The sequence below is a fragment of the Zosterops lateralis genome (genome assembly GCF_965231275.1).
Source record: "Zosterops lateralis genome assembly, chromosome: 7".
Taxonomy (NCBI): Eukaryota; Metazoa; Chordata; class Aves; order Passeriformes; family Zosteropidae; genus Zosterops; species Zosterops lateralis.
The window spans coordinates 1,878,155-1,900,638 of record NC_139767.1 but is presented as its reverse complement, the minus strand read 5'-3'; the positions used below and the strand labels follow the sequence as shown (position 1 = coordinate 1,900,638).

The following is a 22,484-nucleotide window of genomic DNA, read 5'->3' as shown; positions in this document are numbered from 1 at the left end:
TTACTAAACTAGTCTGAGATGTGCCAGTTAAAGACTATTTCTATATGTTTTGAAGTTGAAAAGCCAGAGTAAAATTATATTGGTTTTTCTTTCATGCAAACCAAGCTTTTGTTCACATGTGCTGCCACTGATGTCAGTCACTAACTTAGAAAAGTAATAAAATCATACTACAGAAACAGATTGTTATATTTTCTCCTCTTTTCCCTTCTTAAATTTGCCATACACCATCAGACAATATGATTAATAATTCCCAAGTACATGAAAAAAACAATTTGTTCCAGAGTTTAAAAAAACAAAACCTAAAACAACAAAGCTAGTTCACAAGGTAATTTTAAAGTAGATTTTTTCTCTACAGTTATAAGGTGTAAGGTGTCATAAAACACCAGGAACATCTTAACTTTATCAATGATTGCAAGCTGAAAAATGCAAAGTTTTAGCCCACCCACACAGATGGGTTTTTTCATGCTTCTGTATTTGAATGCCAGAAAGACTTTCATTTTTCTCCCTCACACTACATGTGTAAAATCAATCACAGAGCAGAAATTATTCTAAGACCTGAAACTGGCTGAGAAGCCCTTCTTTCCAAGGTTATCAGATCATGGGAAACTTAGGGAGCTGTGATTTTTTTTTACAGTGTTTGGGGGGGGGTGGGGGGTGTTTATTCTTTTGTTGTTGTTGTTGTTCCTCAAGGGAAGTTGATTTCCTAAAGGAGTCTGACCAGCTGCAACAAAATACCAGGAAACCACTGACCAAGCAGTGCATATAAAAATTTCAGTGCACAAATTCAAAACAATACTGGGTAATTAAAAAGTACCAATGGGAAGTCCAGACATTTGAAAATTCAATTAAAAAATTCTCTGGCACCCTTCTGACATGGATAAAGCTGGCATTTGCAGAACAGCAGCTTTCTCACCTGTCTCGCTGAGATGCCGGGATCCCACGCTGCAAAGGTTGTTTTTGTACATTGCAGTGTTGTTAATTAATGCTGAAATACCAACAATAGACTATTGTGTGCATCCAGGCACTATTTATGAGCACAGGGGTTTTTTTCTTTCCTGGCTTCCTGCAAGTAAATTAAGGCTTAAGCTCAGATTCACTGTCAACCTGGCATTCCAGTAAATATTAAGTTTCTTTTCATTCATACCTTTTGTTTTCTCCTCTCGTTTTCAGAGCCTGCCTCCTGACGTGGAGGCAATGCACTGTTTGCAGAAAGCAAATGTCCTGCAAGGTGAAGTCCAGAAAAGAGAGGAGATCTCCTTCAGGCAGGAGCTGAGCACAACAGAGGGGTCCCACATCAAGGAAACCCTCCAGGACCAGATCATCCAGTGCTTCCTGGAGTGCAGGTGAGCAGAAACACTTACTTGTTAATCAGTCCATTTGCCCCAAAGGACCCTGATTTTGAGTTCCTACAAACTGCGAAATCCATCTTCAAGGCAGTGGTGCCAGTCCCAGATGAGGAGTTAGTTTTGCACCAGCTGCAAAGCCCAAATCCTGAGCAGGAGGATTCCTGACTGGGGAGACCAGAGCAGGCATTGCTCCTGGCAGGCCTCAGAGGTGCTCCTTCAGCCACTGCCTGTGGATCAGGTCCACAAACATTGGAGTGGGACACCTTCACTTTGCACACTACCTTGGGCTCAGTGTTTGGAATTACAAGCAGCACCCTCTAAACTTCAGGAGGCTTGACTTTTCTCCCTGTCTGAGTACACAAGGTTTAAGAGAGAGAACTCACTCTTCCATAAGATGGAAGGACCATTATTTGCCATAGCAAATCTCATCACGTCACTGGCACTGCCATCCTGCTGCAGGTATTACCCAGCAGCCCACAGGAATCTGAAGCCCTTTTGTTCTTGACCTTTGAGCCACTCCTCCAAATGTAACTTTACTGGAGCAGTGCTGCTGATCTCAGTGAAACTTCACGTCTCAGTAGAGTTAAGCACATACTTACATAGTTTTAAACCCAGTGCTGAACACCTCTGCTTCTCTCAGGAAGTTTACTTCAGCCAAAGAAGTTTTGAGACTGGCAGTTCTGACACTGGAAACTCTTGTCCTAAGGAATATAGGCTGGTTTTATAATTTTATGGGATTTGCCCCATCCAGAGGATTGGTGTGTAAAAGTAAATTGAGAAGCAGCAACCAAAACTTCCAGGATTTGGCAGCAAGGTTTCATTTGCTCTGCATAAAGCTCCTCTGCTAACTGGTTTTGTGTCTTGAGCTGCTCAGTGATGTTACAGGGCTTGTATTTGTCTTGTGGACCAGTGTCATGTCCATTAATCATTCAGTGTTTGCTCGGGGTACTGGAGTTGCCTTCAGCGTGCAGTTTCCAGTTGGAAACACAAATGCATTCTGATGAAATCCTGCCCTGTTTGTTCCCCGACTCCTTCAATGTGAAGTGTTTGTTAAAAAAGAAAGAATCATCAAAAACAGCACTCTCACAGGTCTGCCACAACCTATTTCTCTTCTTGCTTGCACTTTTGCCTCTTACAGACTCTCAAGACTCCAGTGTATTTTTACTCTCCTTTAGAAAGAGCTGCTGGTTTTACAAACCTCAGTTATTACAAAGCACTTTCCCATTCCCTAAATCAGCCCTCTCCCAGGGCCTGCTCTGCACACCCCTTGAGCTGCCATTTCCTGCCATTCCCCACAGCTCCCAGCATGTTCTGAGGTACATAGAGATCTTATTCCCTTTGCTTAATATTCCTCACTTAATAGTCATTCTCTACCACAGGTCAATTGTGTCCAATTAACTTGGCTATGGAGCTGGGGGAGAACTCCCTGAAATACTGAGGAACCAATGGCAATGTTTCTGTAGCAGATTAGCAGGGAACAGGCAATGTCCCAGAGAACCAGGCTGAGCCATAAACCTCTTTAAAGACATTATGAGACATTATTAAAAGTTAAATCTGGTCCACAGAGACATTTAACAGCAGAGCCAACCAGCAGCCTGGCCCATCCAAAGGATCATTTGAGGAAGCTGAAGGCACGATTCAGTGGAGGGAGGTGGAGAGGGATGGCTGAGAGGGCAGTTCATCAAACTCCTGCTGCCTAGTGCAGGGGAGCCCTCAGTCTCCTGTACCTGCATCAGGTGGAATGTAAAGTGCTGAGCTTTCTTTTTGTAGCCCTTACGAGCAGAATGGGACTTCCTTGCTACATTTATATCTCAACTTTAGGTGAGGCTCGAGGCTAGAGGCACACCATCAGCAGCCCAGCCTGTGAATACCTGGTTAAACAAGCTGCAAGGGTTCCTTAGCTATCCTCTTCTGGTCTGCCCAGGCAGATTCAGTAGCCTTGAATCTCATCTAGATTTGAAAATTAACAAAGATTAAGGCAGATGTTGGGACATAAGCACCACATTAACTGATCTTGGATAGCTTTATGGATAATCCTGAGTAAAGGATTATATTAGATGGGAGTAAGATACACCCACAGGGTGCTTAAGAGATAAGCCTCGAGTCAGGCTTGCTCTGCTGCACTTGAAATAGGGTGAGAAAACAGCACCCTTCCAACCTTGTACAATAACCCACCCATCTGAAGCAATATAATATTTTAATAATTGACCATTTCCTGTCAAAACAGCCATATTAGGCTTAACACTGCTTTTTGGCTCAAGAAGTGCAGTTCTGTGGTCTGCTTGAGAGCAGGGTCATTGCTGGTGGCAGAGGGACAGTGACACACTCATTGCAGTCAGCGTTTGATCAGAGGAGCCCAGATTGGTTTGGGCTGGAAGGGACCTTAAAGCTCATCTCATTCCACCCCCTGCCATGGGCAGGGACAGTTTCCACTAGGCCAGGTTGCTCCAAGACCCATCATTCTCCCTGTTACTCTCCTCTTTCAAATGAACTGTCTGTCACGATCCCTGAAAATCAGTAGTGAACAGTTCAGCCAAGACCAGACGGCTCTCATTGATAAAAGCTCTTTTGGTGATTTAGCAGATGAAATTCTGCCCCCAGTGAAGGCAGTGGAAGAGCTGCCATCAGCTCCAGCACAGGCTGGATGTGGCCCAAAGCTGGAGTTCATTTGAGTCTGGCTGAGTGAGGCAGTGATTTAGGGAGCTGAGAGGAATCAGAGCGAGCTGCCTGCAGTCCTGCTCCTCACAGCGGGCCTGTAAGTGACCACAATCACTTTCCCCACAGACACATTCACTGGCATCCAAAGTAGGTTTAAAAACAACAAGAAATTCAGCGTATTTCTCTACAAGGGGAGTGTGTGTGTGTGTGTGTGTGTGTGTGTGTGTGTGTGTGTGTCCTGCAGAGCCAGGCTTTCCTGCCAGAGAACTGGGAGCTGTGTCCTGCTCAAGAGAGGGCCAGATCTGATGTGTCAAGGTCTGCTTTAATTATTACCTGCCAGGATAATATTTTGGCTGTCCCCTAAGCCAGTCTGCGAGATCAACAGCAAAATGTAGCTTGTAAATTATTCTTCAACTAGTCTTTTTGACAGAATTTACTATTTTCCATAGTCTATTACATAAACAGATAAAGGGGAACAAAGAGTCTTTCAAATAAATTTTGCTGTGTGGAGTAGAAAATAAACCCAAACTTCCATATTTTATCCTTCACTCTGAAAAGACTGTGATAAAAAATACAATTAGCAGGTATTGTCTTTCAGCACAGTTACACTTATATTACAAAAGCAATGAGCACGTATTAAATTTCTGAACTTGTAAGAACTGCTGTAAATATTTATCACTTTCATTGCACATGGGAACAGCTTCAGTCATTTCAAGACCCAAACCAGCTTCTTAGGAAGAGAGGTTATAAAAATGCCAAGGAAAGCAAAACCCAAAGGAATAGACTTAAATGAAATTGTTCCAGTTGCTTATATCAATCCTGCTGCAGAGAAGATGAAATAATTTTGATGTAACATTGTGTTTTTCAGCCTTGCCATCCATCCATTCTTCAGTTTGTCTGGGTTCACTTCTGTGGAGCTGCTCTTTTTTGGCTTGCAAATTATTCACATAAAGCCTTCTAGATTTCCATGTGACCTTGTCCAGCCATACTAGAAAAGAAAAATAATTGGTTTTGAAAGCTTTGTGAAGAAGCATCATGCAGTTTACCTACAGACCTGCCTTTCTTTTATTTTTTTTCCAAGAGAGTTCATAGAGCAGGAGTACAAATGATCCAAAATTAGCAGTTGCTGTGATAATATAGATCTGAGTCTGGATGGTAATCACTTGAGTCTCACACATTCCATCCATTCAATTTATAACAGCATTTCATATTAAGATACAGCAGAGCTGGGGTTTTAGCTTCAATTTCCTTTACTGTTTCAAACCAAACCCGTTTTTCTGTAATTTCACATTTAGAGTTTTGCACTGAATATGAAAAGCCAGTCATCATCTTCTCAAGTCTTTACCCACTGTGAATAAACCAGTCCCCAAATAACGAGTCTTTAGTTAGTCATGAATTTCAAGAAGGGATGGGCAGAAAAGAGGAGAAGGATCCCTTTATTATCCAGAGGAATACAGCAGTATCTTTGTCTAAGACAAGTCTTTTCTGACAGAAATCAATACAAAGGATGAGAAATCAAGATGAGGTTTTTATTACCAGAAATGGCCTCCAGAATCACAGGGGAGAGCCTCATGCACGGGCTCTGCTGTGATGTGCCTCATGCCCTCGAGCTGTAACAAATTACTCCATGAATTTCTTGCAGGATTTATCCGCCACAGCTCGGAGCTCTGGGGAGCATTTCATCAGTGGCATCGCTGACCTAATAACAGGGGATCTAAGTAATAGCAACTTTTATGGAGGCTATGTGTTATTCCCACAGATTTGGGGATTGGTTTTCGGGAGGGAGGAGGCGGCGAGGGGTAAATGTCCTTTCATAATAGGTTTACACTTTACTGATTAGCTTTGAATGATCTTCTTGGTCTGCCTGCTGACTCGAGTACTGTCAGAAAAGGAATTGGCCAAGCTTCATGGTGAGTGAATGAGACTCCTCCTGGAGCAGGGGGGGTTCCTGTGCTTTATTTATTCATTTTGAGCATTCCTGACAGCCAGCCTGGGCTTTGATGCACAGGGAAAGAGAAAGAAATAGGAATTGATGGTGTTACGTTTCCCTTGTGTCCTCAGCCTGTTTTGTGAAGCTGAGTTGACTGCCAATAGTGCTGTTCTTTGGGCTCCCTGGGCAGCAGGGGATGGGGAAGGGGAAGACAGGAGGTGGATGAATGGAGAGAGAGGTTTTGCACTGAAGCCCCACAGAACAGGGGAAGTGTTCATTCGTGTCAGGCACTGCCCGTATCGCATTTCACACGCCGTCCACACTGCTTTTTATGGAGTCAGTGGAGAAGCTGCCAGGCAATCCATCAGCAGTGGAGCCTGGCCAACAGGACAGAGAGGGATGGCATCTCAGCAGTGCCAGCAGCAACACCCCCTCCGCTCTGGTTCCGAGGAATCTGAATCCATCGGGGCTCATGTTGCTTTCCAGTCCCATCTGGCTCACCTCAGCCTGCCAGCAGTGCTTTCCAGGCAACCCGGGAGCATGGATTGCAGCCTCCACACAATATGGCAGCCACTCATGGAACAGCTGATGATGGGAAAATTGCTTACAACCCGGGTTTGGTGCCATGAGCCACGCCAGCAGACAGTTGTCCAAGAGCAAGCACCAGCCTGAAGATCCTTGGAACATCACCAGCCCCTTGATCACTGGCCTCTTTCCTTACAATGCCCTGTTGGTCTGGAAAAACCATTCCCTTCTTCTCTGCCACTCCTGCAGGGGCATTCCTGCTGCAGGAACCTACCCAAAAAATGCCTCTTTGGTATTTGGCACTTGATATTCAGCACAGAGAGGAGTTACTGCCCACAAGAGCCATCTGTGAGTGGGTGAAGAACCATTCTCTTTTCACCTAATGATAATTGTCATTACATGTTTTCCCTGTCATTATTGTCACATGCTCACAAACCACTTGCACTTGGCATTCCACTCAGGAGCAGAAGTTACCAGCTAGGAGCAGCTGTGAGCTCATGGTAAAAATCAGGATACGGGGATAAATAAGTGGTTGTCTGCTAATTCCACCAGACGAGGATGAGCTGAACTAACTTAGAAAGAGATTTGTACCTGCACCATATTTTCTTGTGTCCTCACCTGGAGTTGAATGTATCTTCACCTGCCCTCTTGTCCTTTGTGCAGTTTAGAGAAACCAAATTCTTCTGGGAATTGCAAAAAACAAGGAGATTCTCCTTCTGAATCCCTCTGCAGGGTTGTGTCTCATCCAGATCTTCTGATTTTCCTCAGGAGACTGAAGACAAGCTCTGAATTATGGAAATCAAGCTCTCAAAGAGGATGGCACAACATTGGGTGTCCTCTGCCCAAACACTTGGTCTTCCTGCAAAAATAATGAAACACTATTAGAAGGGGCAATGTCTGGGGGGTTTCTATCAGTGGTTTCACCTCTGTTTTCTGACAGAGCCAGCAATGCCAGGTTTTGCCAAAGCAGTAATCTCTGTATCCCATCAGTGCTGGTGAAGAGTGCTCTCTGAGTGCCTCTCTCCCCTGCCAAAAGGCATTTCTGCAGGCACAGCTTCCATTTAACTTCCCTCTCCCTGACCACAGCTCAGCCTGCTCCCAGATGCTGGGAGTTTGAAAATCCAGCAGGAACAGCCCAGCAAAGCCTGTGCAGGACCCAGCATAAATATCCTGGCAGCAGAGCGTGCTGAGCTCCTCGCTGCAGGCAGCCATGGCAGGGACTTAAAGTACATCTGTGGGAACTGAAATCCTGCCTTTGGGCTCCTGGCTGAGACAGTCTCCAAGACTGATTAATTAACATAATTAGGAGCTGTAAACATTAATGGGTAATGTTCAAGCCTTCCCTAACACGTTCTTATAGGCTTCCACTGAGTAGTTATCTGTTGACTAATTTTGGCAGGCATCTTTAGGGCTGGAGGGAGCAAGGGAATGGAATGCAAATGCAGCACTGGCTCACGGGAGGAGTGAATAAAGCAAATAACCCACCGGGTTCCTTTAATAGAGGGAAAATAACTTATCAGAAACAAGAGAATTGTTTGTTTATGATGGGGGAGAGTGGAGCCAACAGCTCTGCAACCTGTTTTCCCATCAATTGGAATCAACTACCTAACCTGAAAGCCATTTAAAACACAACAAAACCCCAAAACCCCTTCAGGCCTTTCTTGCTTCTTGAAACACCAGGCTGTCTGTCATCTTTTTAGAAGTGTGAACCCCTCTAATTCCAAAGGAGGGAGAGCTGTTATGAAGTCCACCTGCAGTTAATCTACTTTACTGGGTGTCCATGGATTTACAGGAGGCAGGGGACACCTCTGGGAGCTTCTGTGCAGTGGCAGGAATTGCCTCCTTCGGTGCAAGCTGGGAATTTATGAGTGTGCTGACATTAATGGAGGTGCTCCATGGCTTTGGGGGGCACCAGCTGGAAGCTCCTGGATCCATCCATTTCCCACACACAGATAAATCTTGGTGGCAGGTGTCTGAAACAGCAAGGCCCCTTGGACCCTGGTGTCACAGCTCCAGAGAGGCATTGATAAGATCACCAGTTCTGCTTTCTAAATCACCACAAACTCCGAGATTCATTGTCTTTCCAGTTTGACACCTGGATTTATGGTTGCCACCTCTGTACAGTGATTGAAAACGTATGCAAAGGGCTCCTTGCAATCCTGCATTTTGCTCATTCAGCTTTCCAAATTTCTAAGGAATGAAAAGAAGATTCCTAAAACATCACAGGTGCAAATTGAGCTCCCCAAGGGGTTTTCAACATAACAAGTTGTACTCCCAAACTCTATTTAATCACCAAGTGCACCAATAGTGCACATAAGCACATCTTCACCAGCTTTCCAAATACTGTGATTCCTTTCCAGATAGACACTCAAGTATCTCAGATGACAAAGTCCTTAGGGATCTTCCCTGACTGATCTCTTCTTTCCTGAGATGTTTCCTGAGCATACACTGAAATGAGGGTCAGGTCCTGATGTCATTTAATCGTCCTCATTCTAAGCAGACTCCCATTGATTTTCCAAGGAGATTCATAGAATGAGACATTGTTGGTTTTGAGCCATTTTCAAGGCTGTTACAGCCAGGCAGAATCACAGTCTTGTTCTCCAAGCAGTTCACCAACACAAAATCAGGGGAAAAATGTTTCAATGCCGTGGCACTTAGCTCTTTCTGCCTGTGACAGGGTTTTTCCTCAGCATCTTTTGCAGGGATGCTCAGAACTTTCAGGCATTTGTGAGCTGATACTCACCTCTCCATGTGGCAGGATTTGCACTGCACACCTCTTGCCACACTTACACATAAATTATGCAGAAGCAATATCAAAAGCTCATTCAGGTCTCAACAGCCTCACATCAGCAAAGCCACAACAATTACAGTTCTTCTACAGGCCAGGCTCTCCTCCTCCATTTTTCTCCTCAACCTGCTTGCTCCCAAATCACTTTGCCCAAAAAGGCTTTACCTTTCCCCCACCCCATTGCTGCCCCAGTTTCTGTCTCTGTAATTTTCAGCTGTAGACCAAAGGCAAGATTGTCCTCAGCCTGTGTGAATTTTTACTGGGATAGCAGAGACGTTTCTGTTCCAAAAGGCACGAGGACCAAAGAGAAAGATAAAACTCCTAAAGGGAGCAAAAAGATGGGTCCAATTAGACATTGTCATTTATTTAGCACAATTATTATGCCTTTAACTATATGATCCATTCTTACAGACCTGCTCATCCTGACCATGGCTCTGTAGGATAACTCCCAGGCTTCTCAATTTTTGATTTGTAGCATTCTAGAAGCAAAACTGAGCATTACAACAAATTGAGGCTAGATTCCCTTTTCTACCTTCTTCAAATGGCTGCAAGTGACCCGCAGATACCCACAGTCCACTGACCTTGAGGCTAAGCCTCCTGCTTAGAATTAAAGCTCCTAAAAATATTCCCATCTTTATACATCTAAAAGTCTGGAATCAGCTAAAGTAAATAGCATTAGTCTGAACTGGTCCATTTGCACACAAGAAAAATAAAATCTGGTAAGTAATTAGTTCATTTTCCTAAAGCACTTCATACCCATCTCCATAATACTTAGAAATTAAAAGTCTGAAAATGCAAAGTGTTCCCGACCTAATGCAGCAACCCCCCCCCCACTGAGATTCCCAAGGACACTTCCCAAACATTAGGTTTATTTGTTGTCATAGATACTCACACAGACACAAACATCAGTGGCACCCAGGGACTCACACTTGCCAGCAGCTTGTTATAATACAGCTCTACATGTCTGAAAGGCAGGATTGGGCGCTTTTTTTTTTTTTTTTTTTTTTTTTTTTTTTTTTTTTTTTTTTTTTTTTCTGGAAAATCCTGCAGGCTGTGCCCATTCAGTGGGTGTGTTAAGTTGCTGTCCTCCTCTGTTCCTCTGTCAAGGAGAGTCCTAACACAGCAGGCTGGATTTCTGAAGGCAGGAACAGAGCAGTGGGGTGTTTAAAACTGATAACTGGGGCCTGATGTTCGCATTGGAGCTGGTTTCTCTTTCAGGAATCCAGCTAGATACCTACTAGGCTTGGCCCAGGGGAGCCTGCTCTGCCATCTGATCTGTTCTTGGTTTAACCAGCAGAGCGTGGTCCTAATCAATGAGAAAGAAAGAAATAAAGAAGGGAATGAATCCCAAGGGGAAGGGAAAGAGACCCAGCCCAGCTATTATTTCACTCCACTGTGATAGGGAGAGGTGTCTCCTCCAGCAAGTTAATACAGAGCAGGAGGAAGAAGCAATTTTCCCCACTTCCCCATTTCCAACAAGCAAAGATCTGTTGGGATACAGAAATGAGAAACAGGCAAAGAAAAAAGAGCCAGGAGTCCCACTGGTGCCTGGCAGAAGCACTGAAGAGCCAGTGGCTGGCAGAGGAGAGGTGTTTAATGGATATTCTGGGAAGAGAAAGACTGAGGAAAAAGCTCAGAACTAAGAGGAATAAAAACGAGCACGAAGCACAGAACAGTGGCTCCCAAGCTACAGCCCTTGCTCCACAGATGGATCTCTTTGGAGAAGCAAGCAGAGGAGGTGGAAAAGGCATTTTCAGTCTTGGCTCTGTAGAATGCAAAGAAGAAAGGAGGCAAGTGGGGTAAAAAAGAACCGTGGCATGGACTGCAGAGCAAAGGGATAGCAGAAGCATCATGAGGAGCTGGAGAGGCAGAATCAGAAGAGAAGGGATGAAAGAGGCATAAAACTGGGGAAAAAACCCCTATGAGTTACCATTTTGATAAATAGGCAAAGTTAGGACCAAAGGCTGACAGAAAATATGAAGTGTTTCCAAGGCAAAGACAAAAGAGCAGTTCCCAAATGTCTGTGGCAGCAAGTTCAGGTGAATATATTAAAAAGGACTTGATTGCCGAAGAGGCCAGATTTGACTAGGAGAAGATGAAGGAATCAAGTTATGGCTGGGAATGTGGCTGTGGATGACAGCCTGTTATTCTTTCTCCTAAGGGAAGAAGGATATGTTTAATTCCAAAATCCAGTTGTTTCTCTGTTTTCACTGGCAGGAGATTTTTCCAAATTTGCACCCTGGGGACCACAGCAGTGAAATGTCTGATGGAATATAAGGCTGATGCAGGGCACTGTGGCTCCAGTGTGCCAACAGCATTATTTAACAGGCTGCTGACAAGTTCCTGAAGTGCTGAATTCCAAGTGAATTCCACACCCAGGAGGCTTGCCTCATCCAGCAGAGAAAATTCCAGGCTTACACTGCTAACCAAATCAGGAGGAGCTGAAGGGAAAGGAAGATACAGGCAATGGGAGCAGGTTTTGCATTAAATCTCAAAATCTCCATGGTGGAATAGCTGGAACAAGCTCTAGGTGACAGCAGAACACTGACTGCAATCCCAGGCTGGGAAATATGGCAAGGGTACCTCCTGAGACAAAGTCTTTTTTTTTTTTTTTTTTTTTTAAATTTTATTTAATTATTTCCCTTGAGAGCAGCAGGCTGTTCCTTTGTTAAGTGGGCAGTGTGGGTAGGTGAGCACCTAGGGAAGCTCTTCCCAGGGCAAAATTCCCATTAAAACTGCTCTCTCCAAATCCTGTACTCAGGTTCAAGGCTGGAAAGGTTTGGTGACAGTATTTTTGTGGGCAGAGCAAGAACTTGCCTGAAACCTGAGTCGCATCCATTCCTTCCAGAGCGAATGTGTTTCAGTTTTAGAGGGAATTTCAGCATGAGGGGGATTAGTCAGACTCCATCCAGCAGGTTGTTTTTATTATCCAGGTCAGAGTCCAGGGCTTTTAAGTCATGCTGCATTTCAGCCCTGTGCAGAGACACCAGAAATTCTAATTATTTATAGTAATTTCCTCTAAAAACACCCAGCTATTATGGTTTGTGTGCTGTGTCAGGCAGACTTAGGATCATCCTAGGCTGAATAAAAGACATTTAATATCATTTAAGGGAGTTTACTGGGTCTTCTTAGGCTCTGCTTGTATAAAATAATTGTATCAACAGTACTGATAACTAAATCAGTAAGAGCTTGTGCCAAATATAAACTTGTTTGAATTTCCCATCCCTGGGTGTGTCCAAGGCCAGACTGGACAGGGCTTGGAGCAACCTGGGGTAGTGGAAGGTGTCCCTGCCCGGGGCATGGAATGAGATGAACTTCAAGGTCTCTCCAACCCAAAGTATCCCCTGATTCCATTACTTCAGCAAAGGGTGTAGAACCATAAAGGAGCTGGTTCAGTATTTCCTTGAGACATTTATGGAATAGCAGGAAACTGCCTGGCCCTGAAATCTGTTCAAATACTCCCCTCTCTTTTCCCAGAGCCCTTACTGACTCAGTAATCCTTTGGTGGCTTGGAAAGGAAGTTCACTCTCTTGCTTTGTGTTCCCCATCACACAGGGAAAACAGCTCTTCCCAGATTTCTTTTTTTCTTTTTTTTTTTTGGAAAACATCTCTAATCCAGCAACCAATTCTGAAGATGCTGATTTAAAGCATGGCTGTAAGTTAAAGGCTGCAGTCTTTGTAGCTGCAGGAGTCCTCCAAGCATTCCAAGTCCAAACACAATTGTTCCAAGGGAGCCAATTCCAGAACCATAGTTTGCCATGTGCTTACATGTGCTTCCCATCATAGGCTCATAGCTCTCAGAGCTGCTGCACAGGGGGTAACTCTATGCCCAAAATGTCCTTCCACCTCCATCCCCTCCTGGGAAACCACAGCTAACACGTGGGCTTGTTCCTGTCTGTTGCAAGGTTGGCAGGTTGGGAAGCCTGGGAATGAGCGGGAGCGGCTGATTGCAGCCTCTCCCACGTGTGTGCCTGTGTTCTCTTCCTGTCCAAGCCAAATCTTCCATCCTTGGCCTGAGGGAGCTCTGCTATCCTGAAATAAGGCCATTCCAGACAACTGATCTCTGGAGAGGCCTGTGAAGCAACACAGTCCCATCTCCAGGCCTGAAAAACATAAACACAAAAGAGCCCTAAGACTGAGCAAAGCAGCCCTGCAGGGCTCACCTCCCAGCTGCCCTTCCCACCCCACCTTGCCTGTTCCACCAGTCTGGGGAAACCAGCTGTGTTTGGGCTCTCTGCTCCTTCCAAGAGCTGCCTCCAGCTCCAAATTCCCAGAGAATATCCCTTATTTCCCTGGTTCTCCAGTCTCTTTGCCATGTTGCCAGCAACTCTCAGCAGCACCAATGCCATGTATCAAAGAAATTATTTAAAAGCACATTATTAAGCCATCATTTAAATTAACAATAATAAAAAAGCTGCACTTTGTGCTTACTTTTGATTAAATCTGAGTGTATCCCGCTGAGTAATGTGCAGAAGGATTCAGTCATTTGGAAAGGCAAAAGGTATTCAACTCTGTCAGTCTGCACAATTCCAGCCAATTTTGGGAGACTATAGCTCATGCACCAAAGCCACACCAAACAGGTACAGGGCTAGAACACTCCAGTTTTTCTCTCCCAATACTAAAAAGGTGAGAGTTAAGGAACTTGGCATCATCAGGCATTACAGTGTGTTTCTTGGACTGCAGGGATGACTGGGGTTTTGAGCTAAAACTCCTGATGAATGGCTGCTCTTAATACCATGCCCAGCTTAGAGCTGAGCTCATCTGGAATGTTTCTCGTTGTCTTTTCCCACACTTTGGAAATGCCAAAGTAGAGGTTCTAAATTGTTTTCCTTTCTAGCGAGCTCTTTGGTTATTAGAATTAGCCAGGAGTGTAAACATCTCTAATTTTATAGATGGATTCTGCAACAATCTCTCTTTTTCCCTGGTTTTACACTCTGTGTACACCTGATGGGGATTTATTCCAATAAGGCTGCACAGGCCAGCTGGGATGAACATGGAAAAATCAAGCACTGTACTGCTTTCATCTGGATGAAATTGCCTCAGATTTATCACTAAATAGTTCATTTATGCTTTCACATGAAGCACAGAGAACCAGATCTCTTGAAGTGGACACAGCGCTGGGGGTCCTGGTGGACAAGAAGCTGTCCCTGAGCCATGAGTGTTCCCTAGGGGACAAGGTCAATGGGATCCTGGGATGCATCAGGAAGAGCATTCCCAGCAGGTCAGGGGGGGATCCTGCCCTTGGAGGCACCTCTGGAGTGCTGTGTCCAGTGATGGGCTCCTCAGGACAAGAAGCTCCTGGAGGGATCCAACAGAGGCTGCAGAGGTGATGAAGGGATTGGAGCATCTCTAAGGAGGAAAGGCTGAAGGAGCTGGGGCTCCTCAAGAGGAGACACAGCTGAGAGGGGACCCCTGTGATGTGTATAAATATCCAAAGGGGGGGTGCCAGAGCATGGACCAGGCTCTGCTCCATGGGGCCCAGCAATGGGACACAAGGAACAGGAAGATGCTGATGCCCAGGGCTTCCACTGAACAGGAGGCAGAAATTCTTTCCTGTGCAGTGACCCTGTGCAGTGAAGAGTGTCTAGAGATGGTGTGGTGTCTCCCTTGTTGGGAATATTCCAGAGCCATCAGGACACAATCCTGTGCCCTGTGCTCTGGGATGACCCTGGTGGAGCAGGGAGGTTGGACCAGACTCTCATTGTGATCCCTTCCAGCCTGACCCCTTCTGGGATTCTGAGCAGTGAAAGAGAAAGCAGCATCTGGTTACATTCTTAAAAACTTTGGAATGCACCATTTTCAGCTTCTCTTTTCCCATTGGCATTTTCCTGCTGCATCACAAATGCTTTTCAAGGCAGCTCAGCCTTAGCTGCAAATAGTGATTTCCAATTCTAAATGAATTCTCCAGCCACCCTCCCAAGCAGTAATGCAATGCCTGCTGCACCTGGTCACACTCTGTCCTTTAGGGACTCCTCAGGTTAGATCATGGGCAGGCAGCAGGTCAGGGGCACTGATCCATGAGTGGGACAGTCATCACACAGTGGCTGAAGAGCATTTTAACTCAGGGAGGCAAAAAATGAGTTTTGCCAGCCTGGGCTATATTTCTGCATTGATACCACAGGTGTAAGGCAGAGATGGAGCTACTGAAATGTGTCTGATGCCACCTTTGATGCCACCTCAGATCCATCCATCTTCATCACACTGGAAAAATCACATCAATGAAAATCTCAATGAAAATCACATCATTTACCCCCAAGCAGGGTTGTCAAATCACCATATTACTCCTCCATGTTCTACTGTCTATTCTAGTATTAAAAACAAAAAAAAAAAAAAAAACAAACAAACAAACAAACAAACAAACAAAACAAAAAAAAAAAAACGGGTGGATCAAAGCTTCTCTGCTCCTTCCAGGCTCCCATTCTCAATTTTCCAGGCAGATATAGAGGGTGACGTTGTTTTACACCACAGCAACACAGACTCTGAACTTTAGAAGGCTGAAAATTACTCTTTTATTTTTGGGAAGTGTCTCTTTTTTATACTGTTCTACACAGACCAATTCAATTGGTGAAACAAAGACAAACTTCTTTAATGACATTGGTCAGATTAGACGGACATCAAGAAGAAGTCCCTCCTAGGGAAAGGAATGAAAACATATGTTTACAAAAACATATTTCTTGTTTACAGAAAATTCTTTGGGAAAAGAATTTCAGAAAACCAAACATCTCAGGTACAAAACCAGGGCTACATAGAGGGTGTCCATGCTGTGCAGCACACTCAGAGAAGCTGACATGTCCCAAGAGCTCTGCATTATCTTCAGTTTTGAGTGATGGGCCATGACAAAGCAGTGTAAGGCAGCCAGGTTAGAGCCTCCTTCCCCTCCTGTCGAGATGCATTTTGGTCCACCTTGACTTCTAAGAAGCAAAAACAATTGCTCAAATTTCTCATAAACAAATCCCATAAAACAAAATGCTCTCTTATACTCCATTTCACTCCAAATCCCAAAGAAACTTGTGATGTTGGAGGGCAAGTTATTTCTTTTGGCCGGCCTTGCTAGAAAAAAATAGCATGCTTTATTTTCCTCTTTACAGGATTCATATTGTGTTAATAAAGTACTCTTGATTCCCTCTGGCTGACTCTGCAGGAAAACTATTCTTGCAAAGCTTCTAGTCTGGGTTAAAGTAATCTTGCTTAAAGCTGCCCATAATTGTTTCAGTCTCTTAAGTTTAATGCTGAGCATTGGAAATTCTGCCAAATGTGAGCCAGGATTGGGCGTTCTGCGCTGGCAGGATAAGCTGACCAAAGGTGAGGAATTCAGTAAATGCAGGGGGAATTTGACCTGGCGTTTCTTTGGGCCAGCTTCTGTATTTCTGACCTTGCTCTGAAGAGAATGGGGAGACAGGAGAAAATCAAAGCAGATGAGAGTTTAATGGGAGCTGCACGCTCTGCTCGGGGGCGCTCCTTATTCCCAGCCCTGGAGCAGTCCCTGAGGGCAGCTCTGCCTCCTCAGGAGGGGCTGCTCACCCCCTTCTCCTCACTGCTGGCTCCACAGCATTCCTCCAAAGGCTGGAGACAGGCAACAAGGAGCTGACACTGGAAATGAGCCTGGGGACAGCCTGACTGGGAAAGAGGGGATGCAGCCCTTCATCCGTGCAGACAGTCCCTCGAGGAATGCTGCTCCAGTAAACACAGGATGATCAACAACTCCAAAAGAGAAGGAAATGCACTCAAGGAACTTCAGACCTAGAAAACCAAACACGGGAGCAGTGCTGGATGTCAGCTTTCCCCCCAGGGGCAGGGGTGGGACATCCAGATCTCCTCAGATCCCTCAGGAGATGCTTTCAGTGTTATTCCACACCTTGCATCAGGTTTACTAGAAGCTCTGCCCAAGGCCATTCTGCACTGCAGGAGTCAAGCCAAAAACCCTAAATAACCTTCCAGGGATCTGCTTTCCAGTCCCTTTAGTCTTCCCATTTCCATGTTGTGGTGGGTACATTTAGTGTCCTCTATGTTTGTCTGAGCCTTCAGCACAGCTTAGTTGGTATCAGCTCTTGCAAAGCAGTTCAGTTCTATCAGCCAGGATCTGATTTCTCCCAATCCTCAGTTAATTCAGATGTGAGCTCTGAGAAAACTTTGGGCAACATTTTTGGAGTGTGTGGAGGGACACGCAAAACCAGACCACCAGAACGTTTCATGAGTGCCAATATTACAAAATTCTTCTTCTGATTGTAGCAGGTTTTCATTTAACTTAAGCTAATATTGGAAGAGTAAGTCATTTTGGTTTTCCTTGGCATTATTCATGCCTTTTATTTCTTTCAAACACCTAGGAGTCATTTGCAGTCCCCCATCCATGTCCCCAATTATCTCAAGGAGAAAAACCTATTGCCATTTTAAACCAGGAATGATTTGTCAAGATTTTGAGGGGAAAAAAAAAATTGAAAATCCTTTTCCGTCATGGTTTTTGTAGCAGGAATCAGGATAACCAGGAGTCCTGGCAGAGAAAGCTCATGCCCCAGCCCACCTGAAGGGGAACAGAGATTCCCATTTTTCCATACACTAATTACTTATTGCTATCCCTAAAAGACCAGAAGGATCCTTGGAAAGGTAATAACTTCATGACAAAGCAGAACAGACTCTTTTTGCTGTAAGAACTCAAGCAGCTTATGAACAACTGCACTGGGTCAGCCAAAGGTCTACCTTTCCTGGCCAGTAACACCACATGTAATAAAACTATCAGGGAGAATTACCACATTCCTCATTTAGGTCTGTCCCCTCCAACAACTGTTCCCAACTATTACTTGGCTTTGAAGTTCCCTTCTCCCATTTCAGATCTAAGGCAGGCACTGGGGACCCAAAAGACCATTCTAATTATGATAGTTACTATAATAAAGGATATCACCTTTCCCCACAAACCCTGCGTCCTCATTCCTCCATGGGAATGCTTTTCCTTGCACATTGTTGGCCTCACAACACTTGATCTTCAATTTTCAAAGCTGAATATTTATGCAGAACAATAAAGTTTCTGATCCTCCAATTACCCTCCACTGAAATGCGTCCATGCATAACAACCACACGTACAAGCAAACACTGGGAGGATCAGGACCTGAGATAAAACATCAGCTGTAATGTGTCTGTGTCCAAACTCATTAAAGATTATAAGAAGCCTGTGGAAATCAATCTTGCTTTATAAGTAATTCTGTGTTTGCCCAGGTTATTTTTTCTGGAAGTGATTTTCAAAGAGCTAAAGAGAGTACACACACAAAAGGGAAAAAAAGCACCACAGCAAAGACACCTAAAATAAACCAGTGCTGCAATTCAAGCAGTCTGAGAGAATCCATATCAGGTGGGATTACAGAAATAGGCAAGAACTACAAAAAACTGATGAGAGTTTTATTTCTTTAAAGAGCTCCCCCCTCTTTGGCTGTGTCCCTTCTCTGCACAGAAGACCCCTCTGTCCCTCCACTCACAGCCTACACCATCATTCATGCCTCCTCTTCTGCACACAGCCCACATCCTTTCTTCCCCTGAGAAGAGTTAAACACTCTTGTTCCTCTGAAGAACAATTTATTTTTCCTGACAAGGCCTTTTATGCAATTAGCTGGAGAAGCCATAGCCAAAAAGAAAGAATAACACATGTAAAACCACGCCAGAGAACAGAGTAGGTAGGAACTTGTTGAGTCTATTACCAGACAAAATGTTTAAATCAATGGTGTGTTCTCATAAATCAAAAGCCATATTTAGCCCTAACTACAACCATCCATGAGCAATGTGGAATAGAGAGAAAACACTTTAAAAAAATTCTTGAAACTCCTGAAATGAGGAAGGGAGGAAGCAGCAGATGAGACAAGCACAATGCAGGGTCACCTCCCAGACAAAGAATTTCTTTTACAGGTGAGAATGGAGGTGTCACAGCATTCAGGGCTGAGCAGAGCCTGCCAATCGCACCGACTTGTCCCAATCTGGTGGTGATTTGGAGACATTACAGAACCATTTGAACCTAGTTAAAACTTGGACGTTTATGTGGAGTTTGTGCTATACAAATATTGAGCCCAGAAGAGCCAGAACTCTTTGCTAAAGATTAGAGACAAAAGGATTTGCACTGCAGACCATAAAAGATCATTCTTTTTCAATTACACTTGACAGGTCTGAGTTATTGTAAGAGGAATAGGTTTGGAGCAGAAACAGTGAACCAGAGAACATAATGTAATTTGAGAAACAGCACAAAACCCTCATCACATCCTTTTCTTTTTCAGCTGGGAGTGCAAGATCATATCTTTTCACCCCTCCATCCTTGTTCATCCCTTTTACCCTTCCACTTGAGGTGCTTTGATTCAGATTTAGGGCCTCCATTCATCCCAATTAGATGGCTTTTCTGTAGAGCTGCTTTCCAAATCCATGCTCTGCTTCCGTTGACAGGATTTCACTGCTTTCCAGAAAAGTAATGGATTTCTCAATAGTACAATTTCTAAAGGTCCCTTCTTCAACAGCATCCTCCTCAGCATAGAAGCATTTAGCAGTTGTGTTAAAGCAGTGGCTCTGACCCAAAGAAGGATCTTTTGGCCTGCTGTGTACTCCAGCACTCCTCATTTTTATTTGCACAGCTCCCAGGCAGAGGTTCCTGTTCAGTGCCTGGGAAAAGGGAGCAGTCACCCACAGGACCCATCCTCAACTCCCTGCCTGCAGGCTTTGGGCTCCTGTAAGGGCCTCCCCAGGCTGCTGCTGGGGTTTCCCTCACAAGGAGGAGGTTTCTTCCTATCCTTGTCCTTCCTTTTCACCTTATTTCCTTCTGTTCAGCCACTGAGTCCAGTCCCACCATGCCATGTTATAAACTTCATTTGTTCCTTTAGGCAATTGGTTTTACTAGGACTGCATCCTCCCTAAGAAATCTGGGACAATTTGCTTTTGCTTGCAGTCCTTAACACATTGTCAGCACTCCCACTGAAGCAATCACAGTGAAAATAAGAGTTGCTTCTTCCAGTTCTGGCATTTACACATTTTTACGAGACACTGGAAAAGTCCAACTGGATATTTTTTCCTCTTGCAAACGCTGAGACAGTAATAAGTACCAGATTCACAGAGTTCTGACTCAGATCTAGGTGTCTCTGACATGTACCATGTCCTTCAAATATATTACACACTCTAATGCTCCTGTTATCAAGAGCTTAAGCTTTTTATGTTCTCTTCTCCCCGTCAACAGTGGAACCAGGGAGGATTCCCACCACAAAGCTCCCCTCCACACTTGCCATGAAATAAAGCAGCCTGCTAGGGCTCCAGTTGGGAACAATTTCTTGCATCATCTGGGTTCATTTTGTTACCCTGTTATTGCCTCTAATCAATACTTCAGTGTTTCTGGGAAGTTTCAAAAGGAGAAGGCAGCTAAAAATTATTTGAACAAATAATATTGTGAAGCAAGCTCAAAATCACAATGTGTGACATCTCTTCCTAATTCAAAAACTGTTCATGGGACATGCCTGGTGGGACCCTCTTGAGCCCTAGGTGATGTGTAGCTTATCTGATGGCACGAAGATAAAAATTTAAATATAGAGTGGTTTGGCTAAGAAAGGACTTTGAAGATCGTTTAGTCCTACCCCACACCTTCCACTAAACCAGATTGCTCGAAGCCCCATCCAGCTTGGCCTGGGACACTTCCAGGGCTGAGGAACAGCCACAGCTTCCCTGGTTGCTCATTTTATCCTGGTGTTTCCAAATTCAAACCAAAGAATTTAGGTCCAGTTGAATCCAGCTTTAATATCCTAAGACAAATGCATGAGCCAGCCCATTGCGATGGCTCTGAGTAGAACGCTGCCAGAAAGTGAAGGGGGAATGAAAATTGAGATTCATTACGTTTAAAGTGGACTTTTGACCAGGAAGATGAATGGCTGCATTTTTCTGTGCAGATTTACAGGCCAAATGAATCCCTGGTTTAACCTCTGAACTCGGAGGGTTTCATAAAGGGAGGAATTTGCCTATCGGGGTCACGCGTGTGAATTCCCAGGCATTGCAAGATTGAAGTCGTGGCCATTTCAACCTAGAAGAGAAAGAAGAAAACCCACAAGAGGGTGGGTAGGGAAATAAGATTTAAGAGAGCTGCTTACAGACCATCAGACAGCAATGGATACACTCAAGGAAAAAGCAGATGTCCTGGAAGAATTAGAACATCAAAATGTTTGGTAGTCTCTGCTCTCAGGTCACTGGTGACCACGGAAAATCACATCCTGCACTGCTCTCAACCAGAAAATCCCAGTTCGTCCTGACTGCTTAGTAAATGCCTGACTTTCTTTCCATGGAAAGATGGGCATTGTCTTCTCCTCATCTCATTTTTTTGATATAAACACCTGCTGAAGTTGCTACCAAAAAAGGTGAGAGGAGCCACATCACCCTAAACAACTGTGCCAGCACAGAGGAGGAGAATCACACAGAAAATACAGATTTTAAACTGGAAAACCCTTCCCAATTTCAGAATATGGCAGAATTTCTACAGCACTCAGATATACTCATCATACATACCCAAGGTAAATATCACAGAATGGTTTGGGTTGGAGGGAACCTTAAAAATAATTTCATTCCAACCCCCCGCCATCTCCAAGAGCTGTAAATGATTTAAAAGTGAAAAAGGGAGCACAAATACCAAATGTAACAAAAGTAAACATTGGAAGCTGGCCCTGATATCATATTCAGTGGGCTCCCAGCTGATTCTTCACCCACAGTACATTTGCCTTTTCCTTCCTCCCAGCTGGCACTGAAGTAGCAGCAGCCTCAATAACAGACTTTGGGAAATGTTTTACTGTAACCAGACTTGTAGCAGCATTTAAGGCTGCATTTAACACAAAACTGAGCTATTTTCTGGCTGTCTGCAAAAAAAGGAGCATGAGCTAACATTAAATAATAGATCATGCAGGCTTTTGAGGCAAAGATCCTATTCTTAATGAATTTTTAAAAACACACCAACAATGACAGCCCTCTGTTGATGCAGGCTGGTTTCTAGGAATACAGTGACCAAGGATTTACATCTGTTTGCAAATTGAACTTGTAACTGTTGAATGAGTCAGAGCTCCCAAGCACAGATGAATGTTTGTTGATTCTGTTCTAATTGGTGTTGCATTAATACCAGCAAGAGATCCCAACCCTACTCGTGGTGCTACAGAAACAGAACAGATGCTCTGTTCCAAGGATCTCAGCTTAAAAGTGAGCCTGCAGCTTAACAGCAGCCTAGGAAAGTCCCTCAAGGTACCAGTTGTTT

The 22,484-nt window shown here is 44.3% G+C and overlaps 1 protein-coding gene across 1 annotated transcript in view; it reads left to right on the top strand.

Annotated features, from left to right (window-relative positions):
- DRC11 (dynein regulatory complex subunit 11) overlaps nucleotides 1–22,484 on the top strand; it is a 98,598-nt gene that overhangs the window by 27,482 nt on the left and 48,632 nt on the right. The window contains exon 6 of the mRNA XM_083864600.1: nucleotides 1,171–1,343. Coding sequence (XP_083720726.1) covers nucleotides 1,171–1,343 — 173 coding nt within the window. The remainder of the gene's footprint in view (nucleotides 1–1,170; nucleotides 1,344–22,484) is intronic.